This window comes from Dendropsophus ebraccatus, chromosome 8 (genome assembly GCF_027789765.1).
Source record: "Dendropsophus ebraccatus isolate aDenEbr1 chromosome 8, aDenEbr1.pat, whole genome shotgun sequence".
In the NCBI taxonomy this organism is placed as follows: Eukaryota; Metazoa; Chordata; class Amphibia; order Anura; family Hylidae; genus Dendropsophus; species Dendropsophus ebraccatus.
This window is the reverse complement of record NC_091461.1, coordinates 86,407,497-86,428,304: the sequence shown is the minus strand read 5'-3', so window position 1 is coordinate 86,428,304 and position 20,808 is coordinate 86,407,497. Positions and strand designations below refer to the sequence as shown.

The window sequence follows — 20,808 nt, the reverse complement described above, 5'->3', positions numbered from 1 at the left end:
TCTATTTAAATGGATGAGAAAAGTTAACTTGCATAGATTTTTTTTCACAACACAGAACCAGGATAGCAAAAAACCTTTAGGTTTTGTAGCAATTGAAAACATTAATGACAAGGAAAGAGAGTGTATAGAAGATCTTAGAGCCCTTGAATATGATTCTATGGGGGTAGATGCTTGTAATTCTATACAACAGGAATGAGAATACTTTAAAAGGTGGGAATAGCTCTACTTTTAGTCCACCTGTGGAGTCGGGAGGTAGTATTGACCTTTTTACAAAAGCGGTGATTAAAGATGTTAAATGTCTGATCTACCCCCCTGCTAAAAATAATCTATCGATACGAGAATCGAGAGCCTTAAAATGGCAAAAAAAATCACCCTGATCTTATAATTAGGAGAGCAGATAAGGGGGGGAGGGGGTACTGTTTTGTCTCATACACAATATAACAACGAAGCATTAAGGCAGCTAAACGATGTTAGAGTCTACACTAAACTACCCTCCGATCCTACAACAAAAAAACTATAGATAAACTTTATTGCAATCTTCTGTAGAATCTGGGAATCTCCGAAAAAAACGCCAATAGATTACTTCCAATTGCCCTTAAAAAACCTAAATGGTACTATTTACCTATGGTGCACAAGTCACTGACCGATCCCCCAGGCCGCCCCATTGTGGCCGGGATCGGATCAGTGACCGAGGCACTTTCTAAATATATCGACTGGCTGATGCGCCCCCTGTTGCCACATATACCATCGAACCTAAAAGATACGAATTAATTTTTACTCTCTCTCCAAAACATATTTTGGCAAGATTTTTACAAACTTGTTTCTCTGGACGTCGAGAGCCTGTACACCCGCGTCCCTCATGATGCAGGTGTGCGGGCAATCAACGAATTCCTGAGGAACACAGATTAATCTGAGAATTTTAGAAAATTTGTTTGTGACTCTCTTATGTTTATACTTACTAATAATAATTTCAGATACAATAAAGAGTGGTATAGACAACAGGCGGGGACGCCAGCTGCATGTATTTATGCAAATTTTTGGTCATCTTTGAGCGTCGCTATATCTTTACTACTACTAACCCTTTCATCCATAGAATCAAATATTTTGCTAGATTTTGCTGGACAATATATGTATTATATGGGAAGGGACTAATGACGATTTTCTTGCCTTCATTGATTTCCTAAATGTAAGTAATAACATGAATATGTTTTTTACTGGTTAATATGGTGGTGATACACTAGATTTCTTAGATGTCACTGTTAAAATTGTAAATGGAGAAATACACACAGAAGGGTATAGAAAGCCTACATCGCACAATGTATTATTGCATTACAATAGTTCACACCCAAATACAGTTAAAGAAGCAATACCATATGGCCAACTACTTTGTCTGAAAAGAATTAGGGCCCTATTCCACCGGACGATTATCGTTAGCATAATCGTTAATGATTAACGATCTCAAACGACCGCTATTGCGAAAGACCTGAAAACGTTCACTCATTTCCATGGAACGATAATCTGTACTTATGATCGTAATTGCGATAGTTTCTTCTTCCGTATTTCTTCGCTATTGCGTTCGTATCTATTGCGAACGACCGAACGATGTCTTATTCAATGCGAACGATTTGCGAACGTTTTGCGAACGAGCAACGATAAAAATAGGTCCAGGTCTTATAAAGCGATCAACGATTTCTCGTTCGGTCGTTAATCGTTAACTGCATTTCAACCGAACGATTATCGTTTAGATTCGAACGATTTAACGATAATCTGAACGATAATCGTCCGGTGGAATAGGGCCCTTAATAGTAACCATAACACCTATACACAGCAAGCTTATGATCTGATAGGAAAACTCCAGGAACGGGGTTACCCTAATAAGATTTTAGGTAAAGCTCTCATTGAAGTAATATAAATCGTGACACTTTGCTTAAGAATAAATCCAAGAGAGAAATGAAAAAAGAAAAAAGATTTTGCTTCTCTTTCAAAAATACCCCCTTAAACGACCATATAAAAAGGGCAATACAAAAAAACTGGTATATATTGGAGAGGGACTAAAAACAGCAAGCTGCAAACCTTTAATCACTCACAGAAGGAACCGCACTATTGGTGACAGTGTGAATAGCGGTAAAATTATTTCCAAGAAAACATGGCTAGTAAAGGGCCTCCCAAAAGGAAATAGAAAGTGCCATCAATGCTCATTCTGCCCCCAAAATTTTGCAACAAACATACTTACATTGGGGGGAAAAAATTGGGAAGTCAGACAACTCATAACCTGCCAAAGTACATATGTAGTTTATGTTACTACAACATTACTACATTGGAAAAACTAAACGAAAATTATTTCATAGAATAAGAGAACATCTTTATTCCATAACATCAGGCAAGGGAGCAACTAAACTTATCGAGCATGTTAATAAGTGTCATAGTGGGAATAAGAAACTACTGAGGTTTGCAGGACTAGAGAAGATAAACGTACCCGAAAGAGGCGGAGACAGGCATTCAGTGTTGCTTAAAAGAGAAGCATTTCTTATAGCACACTTCGAAGCCACAGGTCCTCTAGGTCTCAACAATGAAAACGAATTTAATGCCTTCTTATGATTTGTTTTTAATCATGTTTTTAATTACATTTCATGTTTATGCTAATTTAGTAGGTTGCACTATTTATGACGCCATTACGCAGCCGTGATGAAGTGTCGTACAGGCAAGAAACAGCTGTAGCTGCTTCGCTAGGCGTCCTCTTGTGTTGTCTGTCTGCTTTTATGTATTTTTCTACACGCAAATAAAGAACTACACTTGAAAACTTCAAGGAGGGGCGAGTGCCACGTCTTTCTACTCTTTACGGACTGTTGCATTTCCTCATCTCTAAAAGTTAAAGCATGTTTGCAGCATACATGCAACACAATATGTTACCCATGTAACTCACAGATTCCATACGCCATTTGATCGCTGTAGCGTTCCAGGTCAATCTCAATGCTTTTTTTGAAGAACTGTAGCTTGGCATCTAATTGCTGAGAGGCAGACACCATTGTATTTTTCATCTTCGTTAGATTGGTATTGTAGCGCAGTAAACTAAGCCTTAAAAACATAAGTAATGTTACCATAGAAAACAACTTACACTAGAATATTTATTAGAGTGTCACTAACAATTAAGAAAAGTTTTTTAAATGTCAGACTGGTGAGGGTGTGGGTTCAGAATGAGTGACCAGGCTTATTCTAGCAACTAATAGGATCTGAATGCCCAGACCCTGACTGGTTAAAACTTGTGACCTGTCTCTATGGAATGTCAAGAGTTATTTTTTTAAGTGACAGTGATGCTTTACACATTCTTGTTAGTGGGTACTTACATGGCTGCTCTTTGGCCTTGAAACAGGCGACTGTAGTCCTCCTTCAAGCCAGACACATAATGGACAGCTTCTGCCCACACCTTACGAAGCTGCAGGATGGGAAGCTGAGCTTTGCTATCCTGTACTGTGTTAAATAAGGAAAGGATATGTCATAAACCAACAAAGGAAACACACAGAGTATACATCGGGGTCGTGCTTCATACACTATTTTACTATGAATTCAAGTGTGGAAGAAATGTAAAACCAACACTGTTATAACAATGTTCATATAGGCTGAAACTTTTTGGCTACTGTAAAAAGGAACACACAGACTGGACAGTCTTAAAGGGGTTTTCTGGGCAAAATGTATTGATGAGCTATCCACATAGCTCATCAGTAACTAATTGGTGGGGTGCAGACAGCTGGAATCTGGGCCGATGAGCTGTTCAGCACAGCCATACACAGTGAACAGCGTTTGTCCTAGCGTATAGTGTATCGCTACATAAAGAAATCATTGCAGTAAGAAGCAGACAGCTGCTGCTTCAAGGGGGTAACTCTTTAGGCTAAAGGTTTACTGTTCCAGGTTCCCTTTAAAGGGGTAGGGCAACAAATTTTTTTTTCTTTCAAATCAACTGCTGCCATGAAGTGCCAGAGATTTGTAATTTACTTCTATTAAAAAATCTCAAGCCTTCCAGTACTTATCAGCTGCTGTATGCCCAGCAGGAAGTGGTATTATTTCCAGTCTGGAGAGCAGGAGAGGTTTTCTATGGGTATTTGCTACTTCTCTGGACAGTTTCTGACATGGACAGGGGAGGCAACAGAGAGCACTGTGTCAGACAGGAAAGAAAACACCACTTCCTGCTGGACACACAGCAGCTGATAAGTACTGGAAGGCTTGAGATTTTTTTAATAGAGGTAAATTACAAATCTCTGGCACTTCATGGCAGCAGTTGAATTGAAAGAAAACATTTTTTTGGTGCACTACCCCTTTAACCCTTTAAGGACATGGCCCATTTTCGTTTTTACGTTTTCGGTTTTTCCTCCTTGTGTTTAAAAGGTCATAGCACTTGCATTTTTCCACCTAGAAACCCACATGACCCCTTATTTTTTGCGTCACTAATTGTACTTTGCAATTACAGGCTGAATTTTTGCATAAAGTACACTGCGAAACCAGAAAAAAATTCAAAGTGTGATGAAATTGAACAAAAAAACTGCATTTCTTTTATTTGGGGGAAATGTGTTTTTATGCCATTCGCCCTGGGGTAAAACTGACTTGTTATGCATGTTCCTCAAGTTGTTACGATTAAAACGATATATAACATGTATAACTTATATTGTATCTGATGGCCTGTAAAAAATTCAAACCGTTGTTAACCAATATACGTTCCTTAAAATCGCTCCATTCCCAGGCTTATAGCGCTTTTATCCTTTGGTCTATGGGGCTGTGCGAGGTGTAATTTTTTGCGCCATGATGTGATCTTTCTATCGGTACCTTGATTGCGCATATACGACTTTTTGATAGCTTTTTATTACATTTTTTCTGAATTTGATGCGACCAAAAATGCGCAATTTTGCACTTTGGGATTTTTTTGCGCTGACGCCGTTTACCGTACGAGATCAGGAATGTGATTAATTAATAGTTCGGGCGATTACGCACGCGGCGATACCAAACATGTTTATTTATTTATTTGTTTACTTTTATTTAAAACCTGGGAAAAGGGGGGTGATTCAGACTTTTATTAGGGGAGGGGATTTTTACTATTAACAACACTTTATTTTTTTTTTTTACACATATACTAGAAGCCCCCCTAGGGGACTTCTAGTATATACACTTGGATCTCTCATTGAGATCTCTGCAGCATAGATATGCTGCAGAGATCCATGAGATCGGCACTCGTTTGCTTTCGGCTGCTGCAGCCGAAAACGAACGAGTGCCGAGCCGAGGACGGCGCCATCTTGGACGCGTCCCCGGCCGCCATCAGTAACGGAGATCGCTCCTCCGGGACAAGGTCCCCGAGGAGCGATCTCCCCCACTAGACACCAGGGAAACGTTGCCTCAGATTAGCTAATTAGCGGGCACGGCGATCAGACCGTGCCCGCTAATAGCAGCGGTCCCGGGCTACTCGCGGCACCCGGGATCGCGGCACTTCAAAGCGGGGCCGCCGCGCGGCCCCGCTTTGAAGTGCAAGTGCGGACATATGACGTACCGGTACGTCATATGTCCTTAAGAGGTTAAAGGGCGAGAGCTTTTATTACTAAACTACAAAGAATATAATATAATATATATATATATATATATATATATATATATATATATATATATATATATATATGTGTGTTTATCTCAAAATACAGTGTAATAATAACCTATTACTCTTTAACTAGAGCCATACTGCATAACTATTTTCTGTGTCTAATAATTATTGCGTTACACTTACCAATATAATTCACACACTCCGACAGGTGCCTTGGTTGAAAGGGTCCTTCATAAGCAGTTTTACTTTTGTCAAACAAATATACCATGTAGCTGTCCCAACCTCTCTATGTACAGAAAAAAATAGTATGTTATTAAATTAACATAAAGTAGTATGTGCATAGATGTCAGAAACAGAACTATTTTCTTCATGGGGACTGAGACCCCATGTAAGAGCCCTTGCCATTAAAAAAAAATATAAAAATAAGGGTATAGAAAAAGTAACACCATTCTTTTATGGCAAAGAACACTACCTTAATGGCAGAAACCATCTAACAAGGTAAAAACAAACACACTCAACAATAAGAGCTACATAAAATATGAAAAATATGTACTGATCTATTGCATATGAGCTGTTTTATATCTTACCACTCCATCTATTACACATTGGGATGCAGACTTCCTGGGATCAAGAGATACTCCCATCTCAAGCAGCAATTCTTGGTTACATGTGGCTATTCCAGTCTCTCTTTCAATGCGAGACTGCAAGGAGTGCAAACTTTCTTCTGGTTGCAGGAGAAAGGACAAAATCTTGGCAGATGTCATGTTCAAAATGTGCACAATCTTTAAGGGAAAAAAGGAATAAGCCATGAATATCCAATACAGATTTCTCACACACTTTAACTACAATTGAGACCAAGGAGGTACCTTAAGATTCAGAATCTGATCCATCAGCACAAAACATAGAGGGCGTCTAGTTTCCTTATCCAGGCCCCCACCTCGTTGTTCAGGGTCCCAGTTCAGAACCAGTTGTAACCATTTCTCTAACTCCTCTACCATGATGCTACATAAAAAGGGTAGAAAAGATAAACGTCATCATATGAATAGCTTCACTGTGATCCAAATTCATATAACAGCTTCCATATTCCTATTTGTATCAGTAAATCAATGTCACTTCTTTCCATTCACATCTGACTGCAACAACCAGTACTTGCCATTTTTTTAACCCTTTTGTTCACTGATCCTTTTCAAGCAACACTGGGAGTCTACAGAATCACATATGGACTTTACTAAAAGCTTATTCATAAATAAACTTTGAATATAGATTTACATTTATTTTCTGTCCTGATTAATTCTAGAAGTAAAATCAATTCAGATATCAATATAGGAAAAATACAATGGCAGCATGTAAATGACACTATGAAGCTTTAATATAGGTTAATGTGGCATGGGATGCTGTATAAGCGGATGAGTGCTTTTTTTTCCATCTAAGCAACTATATGACTAGTAGGTGAATGCAGCCTAATGCTCGTTTAACATCACTGACGGTACACTGTCACTGCGGGAAGCCAATTCTAAAGTGACAATCAATACAATTACATTTACAAGATACTGCATGAGACATTGGAAAAGTACAGGAGCAATAAGCAGCAACCTCTATTGTTTTCATAGATTTGTCAACTTAAAGTTTCTGTGACAGATCCACACAGCACATAGCTGCTTTGCTATTTATATGTATGGTGGATACAGGAGTCCAATGTTCCTTCCACTTCCTCACCACTGACTGACACTGATGCGTACACTGGCAAATACAGCCACAGACTAACAGACAGCCAGAGTTAGGCTGGGTTCACACTACGTTTTTGCAATCCGTTTTTTTGCAAAACAAAAACAAAAAAAAACGGATGAACTTGGTTTTTGGTTGAACTTGATGGACATGTGTCTTTTTTCAACCGTATTAACTATGTAACAGCAGATTAAAAAAAATGTATGCCCTTGTGTGCATGTTTTTATCCGTTTTTCCATTGACTTCCATTATAAAGAAAAAGGGATCAAAACGTATCCGTTTTTTTACCGTACACAAAGTTGTAATCGACCTAATTTTTGAGTCCGTTAAAAAAAGATACGTTTTGATTCTTTTGCACACAAATGCATCCATTTAAAAAAATAAACAGATTGCAAAAACGCATTGCAAACCCAGCCTAATACTCGATCAAACTGACAAAGCTTTCGCGAGCTCACTGCATCATAACTTATATTTATGATGCTGCAAGTCACGATTACAGGACTTACACAGGCTGCGTTTCTACTGCACAAAGTTTTCCATGCTGTGTGCATGTGTTAACTGCATTTACAAAGTGATTCACTTTCATCATTTACATATTAGAAATAACTTTGAAGAGAAACATGGGGCATTGAGGATAAAGACAAGTTTCTTACCTTCATCCTCTGCGCGACTCTTAGGAAATTAGCAGTTTATCTAATATGCTATTGAGGCATTTTGGTGCACCAGGGGTGGGGCTACCATCCTTTGCCCCTCCTAAATAGTATTTGTTAGGAGGGATGGGACAGCCAAGGCTGAACGGTCCACTGAGGGCAGTAGCCTTGCCCCAATTGCACCAAAATGCCTCATTAGCATATTAAACTGCTAATATCCTGAAAGTGGCATCAAGCATAATGGTAAGAAAATGTCCTTCACCCTCCCCGTGTACTACAGATAAGCGCAACTCAAACAAGTTAGATCACTCTGCATTTGAATAACGATGTCTGGCAAAGTTGGATATAGTCCTAGGGAGTCCTGGAAAACATGGATACAGCCATAGGCTGTATTCATATTATCCAGGATTCCCTAGGGCAGCATCCAACTCCGTCATGCTCGAGTTGCACTCCTCTCTAATCAGCAGGTTAGATGCTTCTAACCTACTGATAGTTTCTCTTATTTAATAACCTGTTTGCTAGGGCTGGGCGGTATACCGTGAAAATACCGATACCGTCTCTGGCGTCGGTTAACCGACCTCAACTTTGCCAGGACGGTATCTGCGGTATTTCACATGTTTGTGTGCTGAGCAGCGACGCAGGGATGCCGGCAGCCAGGCAGGATGTGGCTGCAGCAGATCGAATGAGGGATCATTGGCCAAGTGCAGCCTCTAAGTGTCCTGCGCTCCCCGCCTGGGCCTCTCTCCCCGGTAAGCGCATGCAGCACAGAGCCGAGGACCGGATGACCGCTCTGCCCCCTCCCCCTCCTGTCACTGCCGGGACCCGTCTTTTCAAACAGGGCAATTGCCGCGCAGAGCAGTGACCTGGAGCCAGAGCGGTTCCAGAGGCTCCAGTCAATGTGCGCAGCCACAACTCTCCCCCTCTGTGTAACAGCAGCTCTCATGAGGTAACCTCTTCCTACTATGTGCCGCTGCCGTCCACACAGCCCTCCCCCGTCACCAGTCTCCGGGAGGTACACTCTCCAGCCACAGGGTTGTAGATCATCTCCCCCAGGTCAGATAAGGATTGATGGGACAGTGTCTGTGTAGCAGCAGGTTACTGCACGGAGGAGCCGCTGTCTTGTTTAGCTGCCGTGCTCGTCTCTTATCACTGACACCCGAGGCAGAGGCTAAAGGAGGCAGCGGTTTCTCAGTTCTCTATGTACACAGAGCATAGCAGAGCTGTCTCAGTTGTCTCCTGTGTGTATACAGACCTGTCCCCCCTCCTGTGTGTGTATACAGACCTGTCCCCACCTCCTGTGTGTGTATACAGACCTGTCCCCACCTCCTGTGTGTGTATACAGACCTGTCCCCCCTCCTGTGCGTATACAGACCTGTCCCCCCTCCTGTGTGTGTATACAGACCTGTCCCCCCTCCTGTGTGTGTATACAGACCTGTCCCCACCTCCTGTGTGTGTATACAGACCTGTCCCCACCTCCTGTGTGTGTATACAGACCTGTCCCCCCTCCTGTGTGTGTATACAGACCTGTCCCCCCTCCTGTGTGTGTATACAGACCTGTCCCCCCTCCTGTGTGTGTATACAGACCTGTCCCCCCTCCTGTGTGTGTATACAGACCTGTCCCCCCTCCTGTGTGTATACAGACCTGTCCCCACCTCCTGTGTGTGTATACAGACCTGTCCCCCCTCCTGTGTGTGTATACAGACCTGTCCCCCCTCCTGTGTGTATACAGACCTGTCCCCCCTCCTGTGTGTGTATACAGACCTGTCCCCCCTCCTGTGTGTATACAGACCTGTCCCCACCTCCTGTGTGTGTATACAGACCTGTCCCCCCTCCTGTGTGTGTATACAGACCTGTCCCCCCTCCTGTGTGTGTATACAGACCTGTCCCCCCTCCTGTGTGTGTATACAGACCTGTCCCCCCTCCTGTGTGTGTATACAGACCTGTCCCCCCTCCTGTGTGTGTATAGAGCTGTATAAGGGTATGTTCACATCTCATTTTTCTCCACACGTCGGGCTACACGTCAGGAATCAGTGAAAAAAGGATGCGGACGTGCGGACGACAGCCACATGACGACCACATTGACTTTAATGAGCAGGACGGAGTCATTACGTGTCTGTGTTCTGCTCATTTGCCGGACGTACACGGCTGTTGTGCAGGATCTGGTTGACCACTCTTTTGAGTCTTGCACAAAAGCCGTGTACGTCCAGCAAATGAGTAGAACACAGTCACATAATGACTCCGTCCTGCTCATTAAAGTCAATGTGGCCATCGCCCGCACGTCGGGCTGTGCGTCCACATCCTTTTTTCACTGATTCCTGACGTGTAGCCCGATGTGTGGAGAAAAACAAGATGTGAACATACCCTAACTCTGCTGAGACCCCTAATAATGACAAATAGACTTGTGTTGCTGCTCAGAAAGTAAATTTTTTTTTTTAAACAAAATATCCTGAGTTTGGCACAGACAAGTGGGTGTGGCTTACAAAGGGGCGTGTCATAATTATCGTTCAATTATCGTTACCGCAGCTACATGTGCGATAAACCGCGATATTGATTTAGGCCATTATCGCCCAGCCCTACTGTTTGCTAAATGTAAGAATATTTTTACTATAACTAGGAACGTACCTGCACAAATTATTGGGCTGGGGCAGGTGTGTGCTGAATCTAATTTCTCCCGACATCTCTTCATAAGCATAGATGTGTTTAGGGTCCTTCTTCTTGATCTTCTCATGCCTTCAAGAACAGAATTTTGTATAGATTAGGTTGCTGATAACAGTATTAAAAATATATAGATAGATATCCACACACATATTATATATGATACAAGTTCCAATGGATCTTACTATTTAAAATTTAGGTAGACTCTACTGCCAATACATACATATTCCCAAAGAGACTAAGATAACCTCATGGCTTGAGGGCACATATTCTGCTGGTCACATACAGAGAAAAGCAGTTTAACATTTGAACGGGTCTCATTGCCATATATCTCTGTCTTTTAAAGGATTTTTTTTTTTTTTAAAGAACACTTACTTTTTGCCAACATATTGCTAACTTACCATCACTGTTCCCGTAGTATGATCTCTTGTGCCAGCTTAGCTATATCTATACATTTCATTACTGCAGCAAGCCATGTGACCATTACTCACACCACCAGAAAATGGCCTCTTCTGTGTAGCTGCCTTCCTGTGAACTACAGGATGACATCCCCTATCAGATGCCTTCTGGCAGTTCACACCTCTCCATCCTGCTCTACCTGTATGTCTCCCCATTTAGAGCATGTTGCTGTCCACACAATGAGTAATAATGTCTGTCTTGATCTGCTGTAAACAAATTCTATATGATGGAGCCTGACACTGCTCTCTTGTGTATAAGGGTCACAGTAGAAAGACAGACTAAATGTGCATCACATATAGCTAGGGGACAGAAGTTGATCACTTGCTGCATTACGATGGGACTTAGGGCAGATGTAGTGATGAACCCCCCCCCCCCCCCCCCCCCGCTGTCTCTGCAAAACCAGAGGAACCATGGGAAATGTAAGCTGAACTAAGGAACCATATCAGAAGGGGAAACAGGAATTAAGGCAACAGGCAAGCCATACATGCCACATCTTCTAAAACAGGTATAAGCCTTCAAAAAAAACCAAAATAAAATAAAAATAGGGATACACAAAGCAGTGTAACAAGGAGAAGTTACACTCGGCACTACCTCTGCTATCTGTGTGTCCAGAGAGGTGCTATTGAAAGAGTTAATGCAGCAGGTGGTGTTCAGCGGCTAGCACAGCAAAGAGTCCAATGCATGTAAATAGAAAAAAAAGCTGTGGCAACTCACTGTTGTCCTCCCCTACACCCCCCTGATGCTTTATCTATGTACAAGATTGTACTTCCAATAAAGAAGAAATAGACTACAGAACGGTGAGTTGCCGCGGCTTTCTTTTGCCTTTTCTATATACATGCAAGGGATACACAAAGCATATACTAAACCCTTAACAGTTTATGCTGCAATATATAAGCAAGCAAAAAAGCATCTTAAATATTTTTGGAAAAAACAAAACTATTACTCAAAGTTCAACGTTTAGGCAAGTCTAAGATCGTAAGAGTTACTCACCAAGTAAAAGGCTGCATGTTATGCAGGAATGGTCGGAAGCCAGATATGCATTCAAAAATCATGGTCCCAAAGCTCCAGTAATCTACAGTCACAGTGTATGGCTTGTTCTCAAAAAGCTCAGGAGCCTTTTGTTAAAAGATAAGAAAAGAGAACATCTAAAAATCTTCACGCTAAAAGGTTTACCGTCTTTCTGCATGTTTTCTTAATTATGTTTGTTAAAAGAAAATACATAGAAACACGGTCACCTCTAATAATATGGCTTATAATAAAGTTGGTGGGGACAGAATCAAACAAATGAACCTGTTGAAGTACTTCTGCAGATTTAGCGTTTTTAATGGGGCTTAAACAATTAGACAACACTCATTTACTTGAAAAAGGACCTCAAAGGGTTTGAAGCATTGCCGTTATGTCACTGGAGCTACAGTGCGGTTTTCACTATTCTGGCCTTAACATATGTGTGCTGTCCCCACACACTCTACACAGTAGTCCATAAGTCTGCCATTTTTTCTTTCAACCCAGGGTTCCGAAGACCTGTAAGATTCAGTGTACATGTCTCTGCGGCTAAACAGCTAACAAATATACGTGCTTTTACGTTTGATCAAATTTCAAATAAAATTTATTATTCAAATGGTCTGAATGGAATTCTCTCACTGCTCCACTGTTTACTTTTGGATGTCATATCTGGATATGGCTGATATCCGAGGGGCATGACATGGTCATACGCTCTCCAATGGTTTTCAGAAAAAGCAACAAAGTATACCAAAAACACTGTGGATATGTGATTAATGTGTTTTTATAGTTCTGACAAACACAAGTAACATAGTATTATAAATAAAATAAAAATCATATTCTATGCGCAGCAAGCATTAGACAAGAAGTATTCTCTCTAAGAAGTACTATGTCCCTAAGTGTAAAATGGTTAAGGCTGGAAAAAAGGAAGAACATAGTAGTACAACATACATACCAAATATTGTAGCGTTCCTACAAAAGAGGTACAGAGGCTTCCCTGATCAAGGTCCTTGGCATATCCTAAATCTATTATTTTGTACACCATCTACAACAACAAATAATATTACAAGTAGTAATAATAACGTCAAAAAGGTTTCATACCACATTTTATTATTTCATCATCTATCTTAGGGGTGTCAAACTCAAATACACACTGGGCCAAAATTAAAAACCTGGAAAAAGTGGTGGGCCAACCTTATATTTACTGAAAAAATACTGTGCACAATGGGGGAGATCTTTTCATATTAAAACATACTTGCTTAATACATGCATAGAAAAACATGGCCACTTTCTTTTTTCTTTGCAGCTCAGCTCCATTAAAGTGACTAGAGCTGAATTTCAATACCACACACAACCTGGGGACAGGGCTTGCTCTGTTTTTGCAAATATATGAACATGCATTGCTAAGTGTGTCTAGGACCCACTCTAGGTCTGATCTGGAAGAGGGAGGGCATAAACAACCTTATTGTTACTCTTAGCAGACAACTGGTAATGGATAGGTAAGTACAAGCATAAGCAAAACAAATGGTTTAGATAGGTATAGGGCAGGGTGAAGGGAAGGTTAAGAGGCAATATTTATCAGTCACATTGAGAAGGAAGCACTCCTCAAGCTGTGTGAGACTGGTGTGTGGTGTTCCCGGCAATGTATAACAGGAGATGCCTTGCCAGGGTAGATGGTTGGTCTTGGGAAGGGAAACTTCCGCCAATGTCAACAGAGAACTCATGTGTAACTTAGGATGCCTCTGGGTATGTGTGGTAGGCGGATGACAGTGGCGAATAAGTATTTTAATCTTTTGGATGTGGATGAATACTGGAATCTGATGTGCACTCCTAAGTACTCTAACGCCCTAGAGTAGTTAGAGGCTCACATCTGGTGTATATAGAGCTTGCATTAGATGTATGGGGTCCTATGTAAAGGCAGTATGTACCAGGGGGCGCTCTCTAGCAGATTAGTTGATTTTACACAGCGGGCCAAATATAATTACTCCATGGACCAGAGTTTGACACCCCTGACCTAATCTGTAGCAGTCTTAGTTTACCTTTCCATTAACCTCTTGCAGCACAATATTTTCTGGTTTCAAGTCTCTGTGTATAATACGATTTTCATGTAGATACTGAATTCCAAAGCCTAAACAACAGTCAAAAGAATAAATATTTTGTATAGTAAGAAAATCCATTACAATAGAGCAAGAAGGATGGACCTATAGCTGGAGCCCCGTAAGGGGAATACATACCAATATCACTTAATATATTCAGTACTTGACTTTCCTTTAAACCACAGCAGTTTTCTGGCTTGTTCAAAAGCTTAAGTGAAAAGAAGAAAACGAAATGCATAAGAAATATAGAGCAATATGTTACTATTAGACTGAAGTATCAGAAAATTCCAACTCAACAGTTCTCTGACAAGTTTATTATAATAAAGATCTCATAATCATCATCACAGGCAAGTAAGGGGTCTATTCCACGGAGCGATAATCGGCCGATTATCGCTCCGTGGAATAGAGAGAACAATCAGCCGACGATCGTGTCATCGGCTGACCGTTCATTTAGGTTCAAACCTAAAATCAACGGCACGCATCGCTACGTGGAATAGCGGGCGTGGCGGGCGACCGACGATTTCAAAACATCATACATTACTTGTCCAGACGCAGGTCTTCTTCTCCCAGTCCCGTGCCGCAGCAGCTTCGGAGCAGCCTGTCTGAACTGACAGACTGCTCAGCCAATCACTGGCCGGGACAGCCGCTGCCAGTGATTGGCTGAGCAGTCTGTCAGTTCAGACAGGCCGCTTATACAAGTTACATATCGTTGTAATCATAACGACTTGAGGAACATACATAACATGTCAGCTTTTCCATAGGACACACAGCGTAAAAACGAAGTCCCCCCAAAGAAAAAGAATTGTTGTTTTTTTTAAATTTCACCGCGCATATAATTTTTTTTCTGATTTTGCAGTATATTTTATGCAAAAATTCAGCCTGTCATTGCAAAGTACTATTAGTGATGCAAAAATTAAGGGCTCATGTGGATCTGTACGTGTAAAAATGCAACTGCTATGGCCTTTTAAGTACAAGGAGGAAAAAACGAAAACGCAAAAACGAAAAATTAGCCTGGTCCTGAAGGGGTGAAAGTCACTCAATGGGATCAGTTAGAATTGATTATAACATTTCAATTGGCAGCATAAACAGGGTTTGTAGCATAGATGAACTTTCCGGATGCTGAATACCTTTCACACCTTACAAGGTTCAGGATGTGGAAGCTGGTATTAATTCGTTCACTTTCTGGTAATGTACAAATTACATGTACAATAATATAAGGGAGGAAAAAATTGATTAAGAATTAATGAGTTGGTGGATTTAACATACTTTTCGCAAGTCTCCTCCTGAACAGTACTCCATTGCCAAGTGTGGCACAGAATTCACCATAACGTCCATCTCTGGTGGCACCTCACATGCCTTAACAACATTAGGATGATTCAACCTGAAAAAAAAATAAAAATAATAATCACTAAAAAAAATAACAACACAGTAAGTGGAATGAGGTGCAGGCACGCTCATAAAATAGCACAAATTTGCTAGCTAATAAACCACCACAATTTAATTCATGTTTTTCTTCTTAATTAGTTTTCATTTTCTGTTTTCTTTTTTTACGATATTCGGGTCAGTGAGCGACATCTCCGTCTTATGTGCCTGTGCCAATAGAGATCTCTACCAGGTGTGCCCAAGTCTTTATCACTTTAACATAAATTGTGAAGGTAGTTACATTTGTTAATTAAAAAATTATTTGGCTTCTAATTTTTTTATTTTTTGCTGGTTACACACCAATTCAAAGAGGAGTGGACAGAGGAGAGAAATCTTGGAGGCAGCGCACATAGACTGTAGATAGAGGAGAACAATCCAGTTCGGGCACTAGGCAAGGATTTCCCCAATCACCTATGCTTTAAGCACTGGTTATAGAACATTTGGCCAAAGCAATAAGGGCCCCTGGAAGGAAACCCCCGTGATGTCACATGTTCCTCTTCGGGCAGCACGCACACGCTGCATGATAGTTGCCGCGTCCAGAGGGAAACACCTCTGACGTTACTACGTCCCCGCCACAGTGCGCACAAGCCAGCCGGGCTTGGAGGAAGGAGCGGGCCACTAGGGGACTCCCGAGGGGCCAGGAGGACAAGCAGGGACCCGTTCCTCTGGAGGTGCGGGTGCTGGAGCCAGACTTTAGGGCAGAGACGCCCCGGGAAGCTGGTTAGTGAAAACCTTGTACCAGTGATCGCCAGTCCTTCTTACAAGGTCCATGCAGAAGGAGAGTATCCTCCACATCCTGCTCCCATTGGACAGGAAACAGTAACTAGTGGTGGTGAGGCGATGCGATTCTTTTAAAGGTCCAGTGGTCCTGTTTCCTGTCCAATGGGAGTAGGGGATATATATATATATATATATATATATATATATATATATATATATATATATAGGGAACCACACACCCTCAAACTAAACTCTCTCTCCTCTAAATTCCCTATTCTCTTCCTTTTTGTCTTTACTTCTACTCCCTCTTACTGAATTTCCCAGGTCTCCCTAGGTATTGTTTTATTAGGGTCAACATGCTATGTGTACACACCAGTTGCACATTGGACTTTCATCTTCTCTCACTTATTTGAGAATCACTATGACCGGCGCGTTGACTGCATTTGATTGGTTATTTGGGCTGTGTCCGAAAATATTTGCATTTATTTTGGCGTTTATTTCTGTAACTGTCTGTTTCTTGCTATTTTTCATAAAAAAGATTTAATGCAAAAAAAAAAAAAAAAAAAAAAAGCAGCAATCGCATAGCAAACTGCAGATGCTATAGAAGAAAAATGAAGCATTTTTTTTTAATAAAGACCTGAGAACTTGAATATGCACTGTAAACAGAAAGCATGAATTTTTTTTAAAAAAGGTGTCTATAGCATTTAAACAATTGCAGTCAGGTTTTCCAGTAGACTACGGCTGATTCATTGCGATTCCAAGCAGTAGTACAATCGATGATCAGCTTATGGTCAGAGGATCTAACAAAAAAATTTACTGTAAAAGGCGCAAATCCCTTTTAGACAACCAAAATGCCTATAAAAGGTCTTTTAAACACAAAGAAAATGCTTAACCTTTTCATTATCTGAATCTCCTGACACCATCTGTCCTTGTTCTTTGAACTGAGCTCCAAGCGACATGATTTAATAGCTATTAGATCTCCAGTGTCCTGAACGAGAGAAGAACAAAGATTACAATAATGCTAATGGTAGAATTATAAAAAAATAACATTCCAGAGATAGAGATAAAACAATATGGACAATTTGCCAGGAGTATTCCCATTTACTTAAAAACTAAGCTGCAGCCTGCTAGGGCTCTAAGTTTCGGCTTACTCACTTTACCTGATCAAGCACCAGTGCTCTGGTCTGTCAGCAGGATAGACTGGAGCACTGACACTGGATTGGGAGAGGCGAGTATACTCCACTTTGTGATTTTACAGTTACAGCAGCTGGCGGTTTAGTTTCCAACTAAACCAGAATATCCCTTCGACTTACCATATAACACAAATTTACATATATTGTGTTAAAACAGTTGAGTAACTTTACAACCAGATGGAACACCTCAGCTAACACAGGCCGAGCACTACTACTTCTCACTTTGTGCACACAACAGGAGACAGTCCCATAGACTTTCTATAAAAGTCTGTCTCAGTCAAGCACCCCAGCTATAAATCCTAAAATCGAGTGGAGTCTCAGCAATGACATCTAGACTAATTTTAACTTTGAAAAAATCCCCACAATCTGTAAAAAGGAATGGGCTGCAGACTGGCATACGTTTTGTGCGGTGAGAAAAAACCATTGGGGGTGGAAACATAAGTGATGCCTCCCTGTCATTCTCATGATCATGGCAGGGGGTTTACAAGAGCACAGACCACAACCAGTCATAAAGACAGGTCATATCCTAGCCATTACTTACTAACTTTACCTGGTGGGAAAACCCTTGTACCCACAGAAAGTTTAAAAAAACAACCATCAGAAGTGTTCTGCAATGTAGACTCAGAACCTAGAGTTAAAGGGGTTGTCCAGCGAAAATCTTTTTCTTTCAAATCAACTGGTCAGAAAGTTATATAGATTTGTAATTTACTTCTATTAAAAAAAATCTCAAGTTTTACCATACTTATTAGTTGATGTATGTCCTACAGGAAATGTTTTATTTTCAGTCTGACACAGTGCTCTCTGCTGACATCTCTTAAAGGGACTGTACCACCAGGCCCAGGCTGAAGCACTGGAGGCGGGCTGAAACTCCAGCCCCTCCATGACGTGACTCCATTAGAATCAATGGAGCCCTATCATAGAGGGAAAGGGGTTTCCTCCCACTAAGGGTGGGTCGGCCCGCCTCCAGTGCTTTAGCCTGGGCCTAGTGGTACAGCGCAAAAAAATTCCAAAATGCAAAATTGCGCATTTTTGGTCGCATCAAATCCAGAAAAAATGTAATAAAAAGTGATCAAAAAGTCACATATGCGCAAACAAGGTACCGAATGAAAGTAAAGATCATGGCGCAAAAAATAACACCTCACACAACACCTCACACAACCCCATAGACCAAAGCATAAAAGCGTTATAAAGTGTGGGAATAGAGCGATTTTAAGGAACATATATTTGTTAACAATGGTTTGAATTTTTTAAAAGCCATCAAATACAATAAAAGTTATACATGTTACATATCGTTGTAATCGTAACGACTTGAGGAACATGCATAACAAGTCAGTTTTACCCCAGGGTGAACTGCGTAATTGCAAAACTCCCCAAAATCCAAACAAATTCCGTTTTTTTTTTTTTCAATTTGACAGCTCTAATTATTTTTTTCGGTTTCGCAACATATTTTATGGAAAAATAATGCCTGCCATTGCAAAGTACAATTGGTTTTGCAAACAAAAGGGCTCATATGGGTCTCTCGGTGAAAAAATGCGCTATGGACTTTTAAACATCAAGTGGAAAAAGCAAAAGTGCAAAAACGAAAATTGGCTTTGACCTTAAGCGATATGCTTCCTTCGCTCGTGTAATAGGGGCTTAAGTAATGTGGTACAGCGCTTTATATGCAATTCACTGTACTTGCCCTGTATGGGGATCCTGACACTTAGGGTACAAACCCACACACCGTATACGCAGCTTATTTACTGCTGCGATACGCAGCAAATACGCAACAAACACGCAACAAATACGCAGCAGATTAGATCTAAGTAACTGGACACAGCATCAAATCTGCACCACCAAATCTGCTTCAAATCTGCTGTGTTTTTGTTGCGTATCTGCTGTGTATACGGTGTGTGGGTTTGTACCCTTAAGCCTCTATTACACAGAGCGATTCAGAGAAGCAAACGAGCGCCAACCTGACAAGTCAGCGCTCGCTTGCTCTATGTTCCCCGCTTGCTGCCGGCACTAATACACAAACGGGTAAGAGCTGGGGGGGGGGGGGGGGGGATAACCAGATTGTCCGGGCAGCTCATAGAAGATAGCGGCGGTCCGCTGCCGCCAGTCCTTTTGCACAGACCAACGGCCGCACATCGCTGCTATCACGATTGTTGATCTTTTGACATGTTGAAAGACAACGATCAGCCGACATCGTGCATGTTGGTTGATCGTTGTCTTTTATAACATGACACAATTATCAGCCGATTATCGCTTTGTGTAATAGGGCCTTAACCATACATCTCTCATATAGGCACGCTGTAAGGGACGTGTACATGGAGACCAGTGTCACGGCACTGCCGAAAGGCGTCGGTCATTGAAATACATGTCCCTAAAGTTCACAGGATCAACTACTTAAAGGGGCTGGAAAGGTTTTTACATTCGGACATGATAAGATATAGATCAGTGTTGTTCAGCTGTCAGGCCATGATGGGAGTTGTAGTTCTCCAATAGTTGGAGACCACTAGAGTAAATAATATGACAGGAGTCATGGAATCCCTTTCTGCTGTCACCTATAGAGCAGAGGTTAGGGTTTTCCCCAGACACTCACACAGCAGCCAGCACCAGCTAGCAGCATAATGCCACCATACAGGCACTCACCCGGTTCTTGTATAAGCATACGTTCCCAAACCCCCCAGTCCCGAGCCGGTCTTTCATATCCCATGGCCCGCAGACCGTGCCGTGCTGGACTGGAGGCCGATCCATGATAAGTACGGACACCTATACTGCTGGACGCTTCCGCCTCCCTCTGTTGCTTCCGATCACCTGTCTGCGCATCTACCACAAGCACTTCCGGTCTCCGCCGCTAGGGTGAACCCTACATGCGTTCCTCGGATGCGTTCCAAGCCTCGTTTCCATCGCTTTCTCCCCCCTCCACTTCTCTCCTGGGGGGCGCAGTGGATGACGTCATCGCTGTAGACTGCGTCTTCTGCAAGAGGAACGTCAAGTCAGGGGGTGTGTTACCTGTAGCATGTACCGTCCGTGTGTGGGGATAGTGTGTGTGATGGCGGGTCCCGGGGCAGGGGGGACGCTCTGCGGTGTGGGGGGAGTGTGTCAGTCATACTGGTGCATCAATAGTCGCTTCTGTATACTGCTGGCCTTCTGTGCTATTATGGGGGGCTCATTGTAACACATGCCAGGTTACTAGAAAGATTCGCACCTACAGGGTAATGCCCGTTCATTTTGTACAGTATATGTGTCTGGCCACTTGTATAGCTACCACCTGTTGCTGTATAGTGTGTATACTACTGCATATAGTGTGTATACTACTGTGTATA

The 20,808-nt window shown here is 41.7% G+C and overlaps 1 protein-coding gene across 1 annotated transcript in view; it reads right to left on the bottom strand.

Moving 5' to 3' along the window:
• CHUK (component of inhibitor of nuclear factor kappa B kinase complex) overlaps positions 1-20,321 on the bottom strand; it is a 32,835-nt gene extending 12,514 nt beyond the window's left edge. The window contains exons 1-13 of the mRNA XM_069980837.1: positions 20,132-20,321; positions 17,198-17,292; positions 15,429-15,543; positions 14,301-14,370; positions 14,106-14,194; positions 13,022-13,111; positions 12,058-12,182; positions 10,576-10,683; positions 6,445-6,580; positions 6,166-6,360; positions 5,762-5,864; positions 3,345-3,468; positions 2,924-3,075 (exon numbers count right to left, since the gene is read on the bottom strand). Coding sequence (XP_069836938.1) covers positions 2,924-3,075; positions 3,345-3,468; positions 5,762-5,864; positions 6,166-6,360; positions 6,445-6,580; positions 10,576-10,683; positions 12,058-12,182; positions 13,022-13,111; positions 14,106-14,194; positions 14,301-14,370; positions 15,429-15,543; positions 17,198-17,292; positions 20,132-20,236 — 1,507 coding nt within the window. The 5' untranslated portion in view covers positions 20,237-20,321. The remainder of the gene's footprint in view (positions 1-2,923; positions 3,076-3,344; positions 3,469-5,761; positions 5,865-6,165; positions 6,361-6,444; positions 6,581-10,575; positions 10,684-12,057; positions 12,183-13,021; positions 13,112-14,105; positions 14,195-14,300; positions 14,371-15,428; positions 15,544-17,197; positions 17,293-20,131) is intronic.
• Between the last annotated feature and the right edge of the window lie 487 nt (positions 20,322-20,808).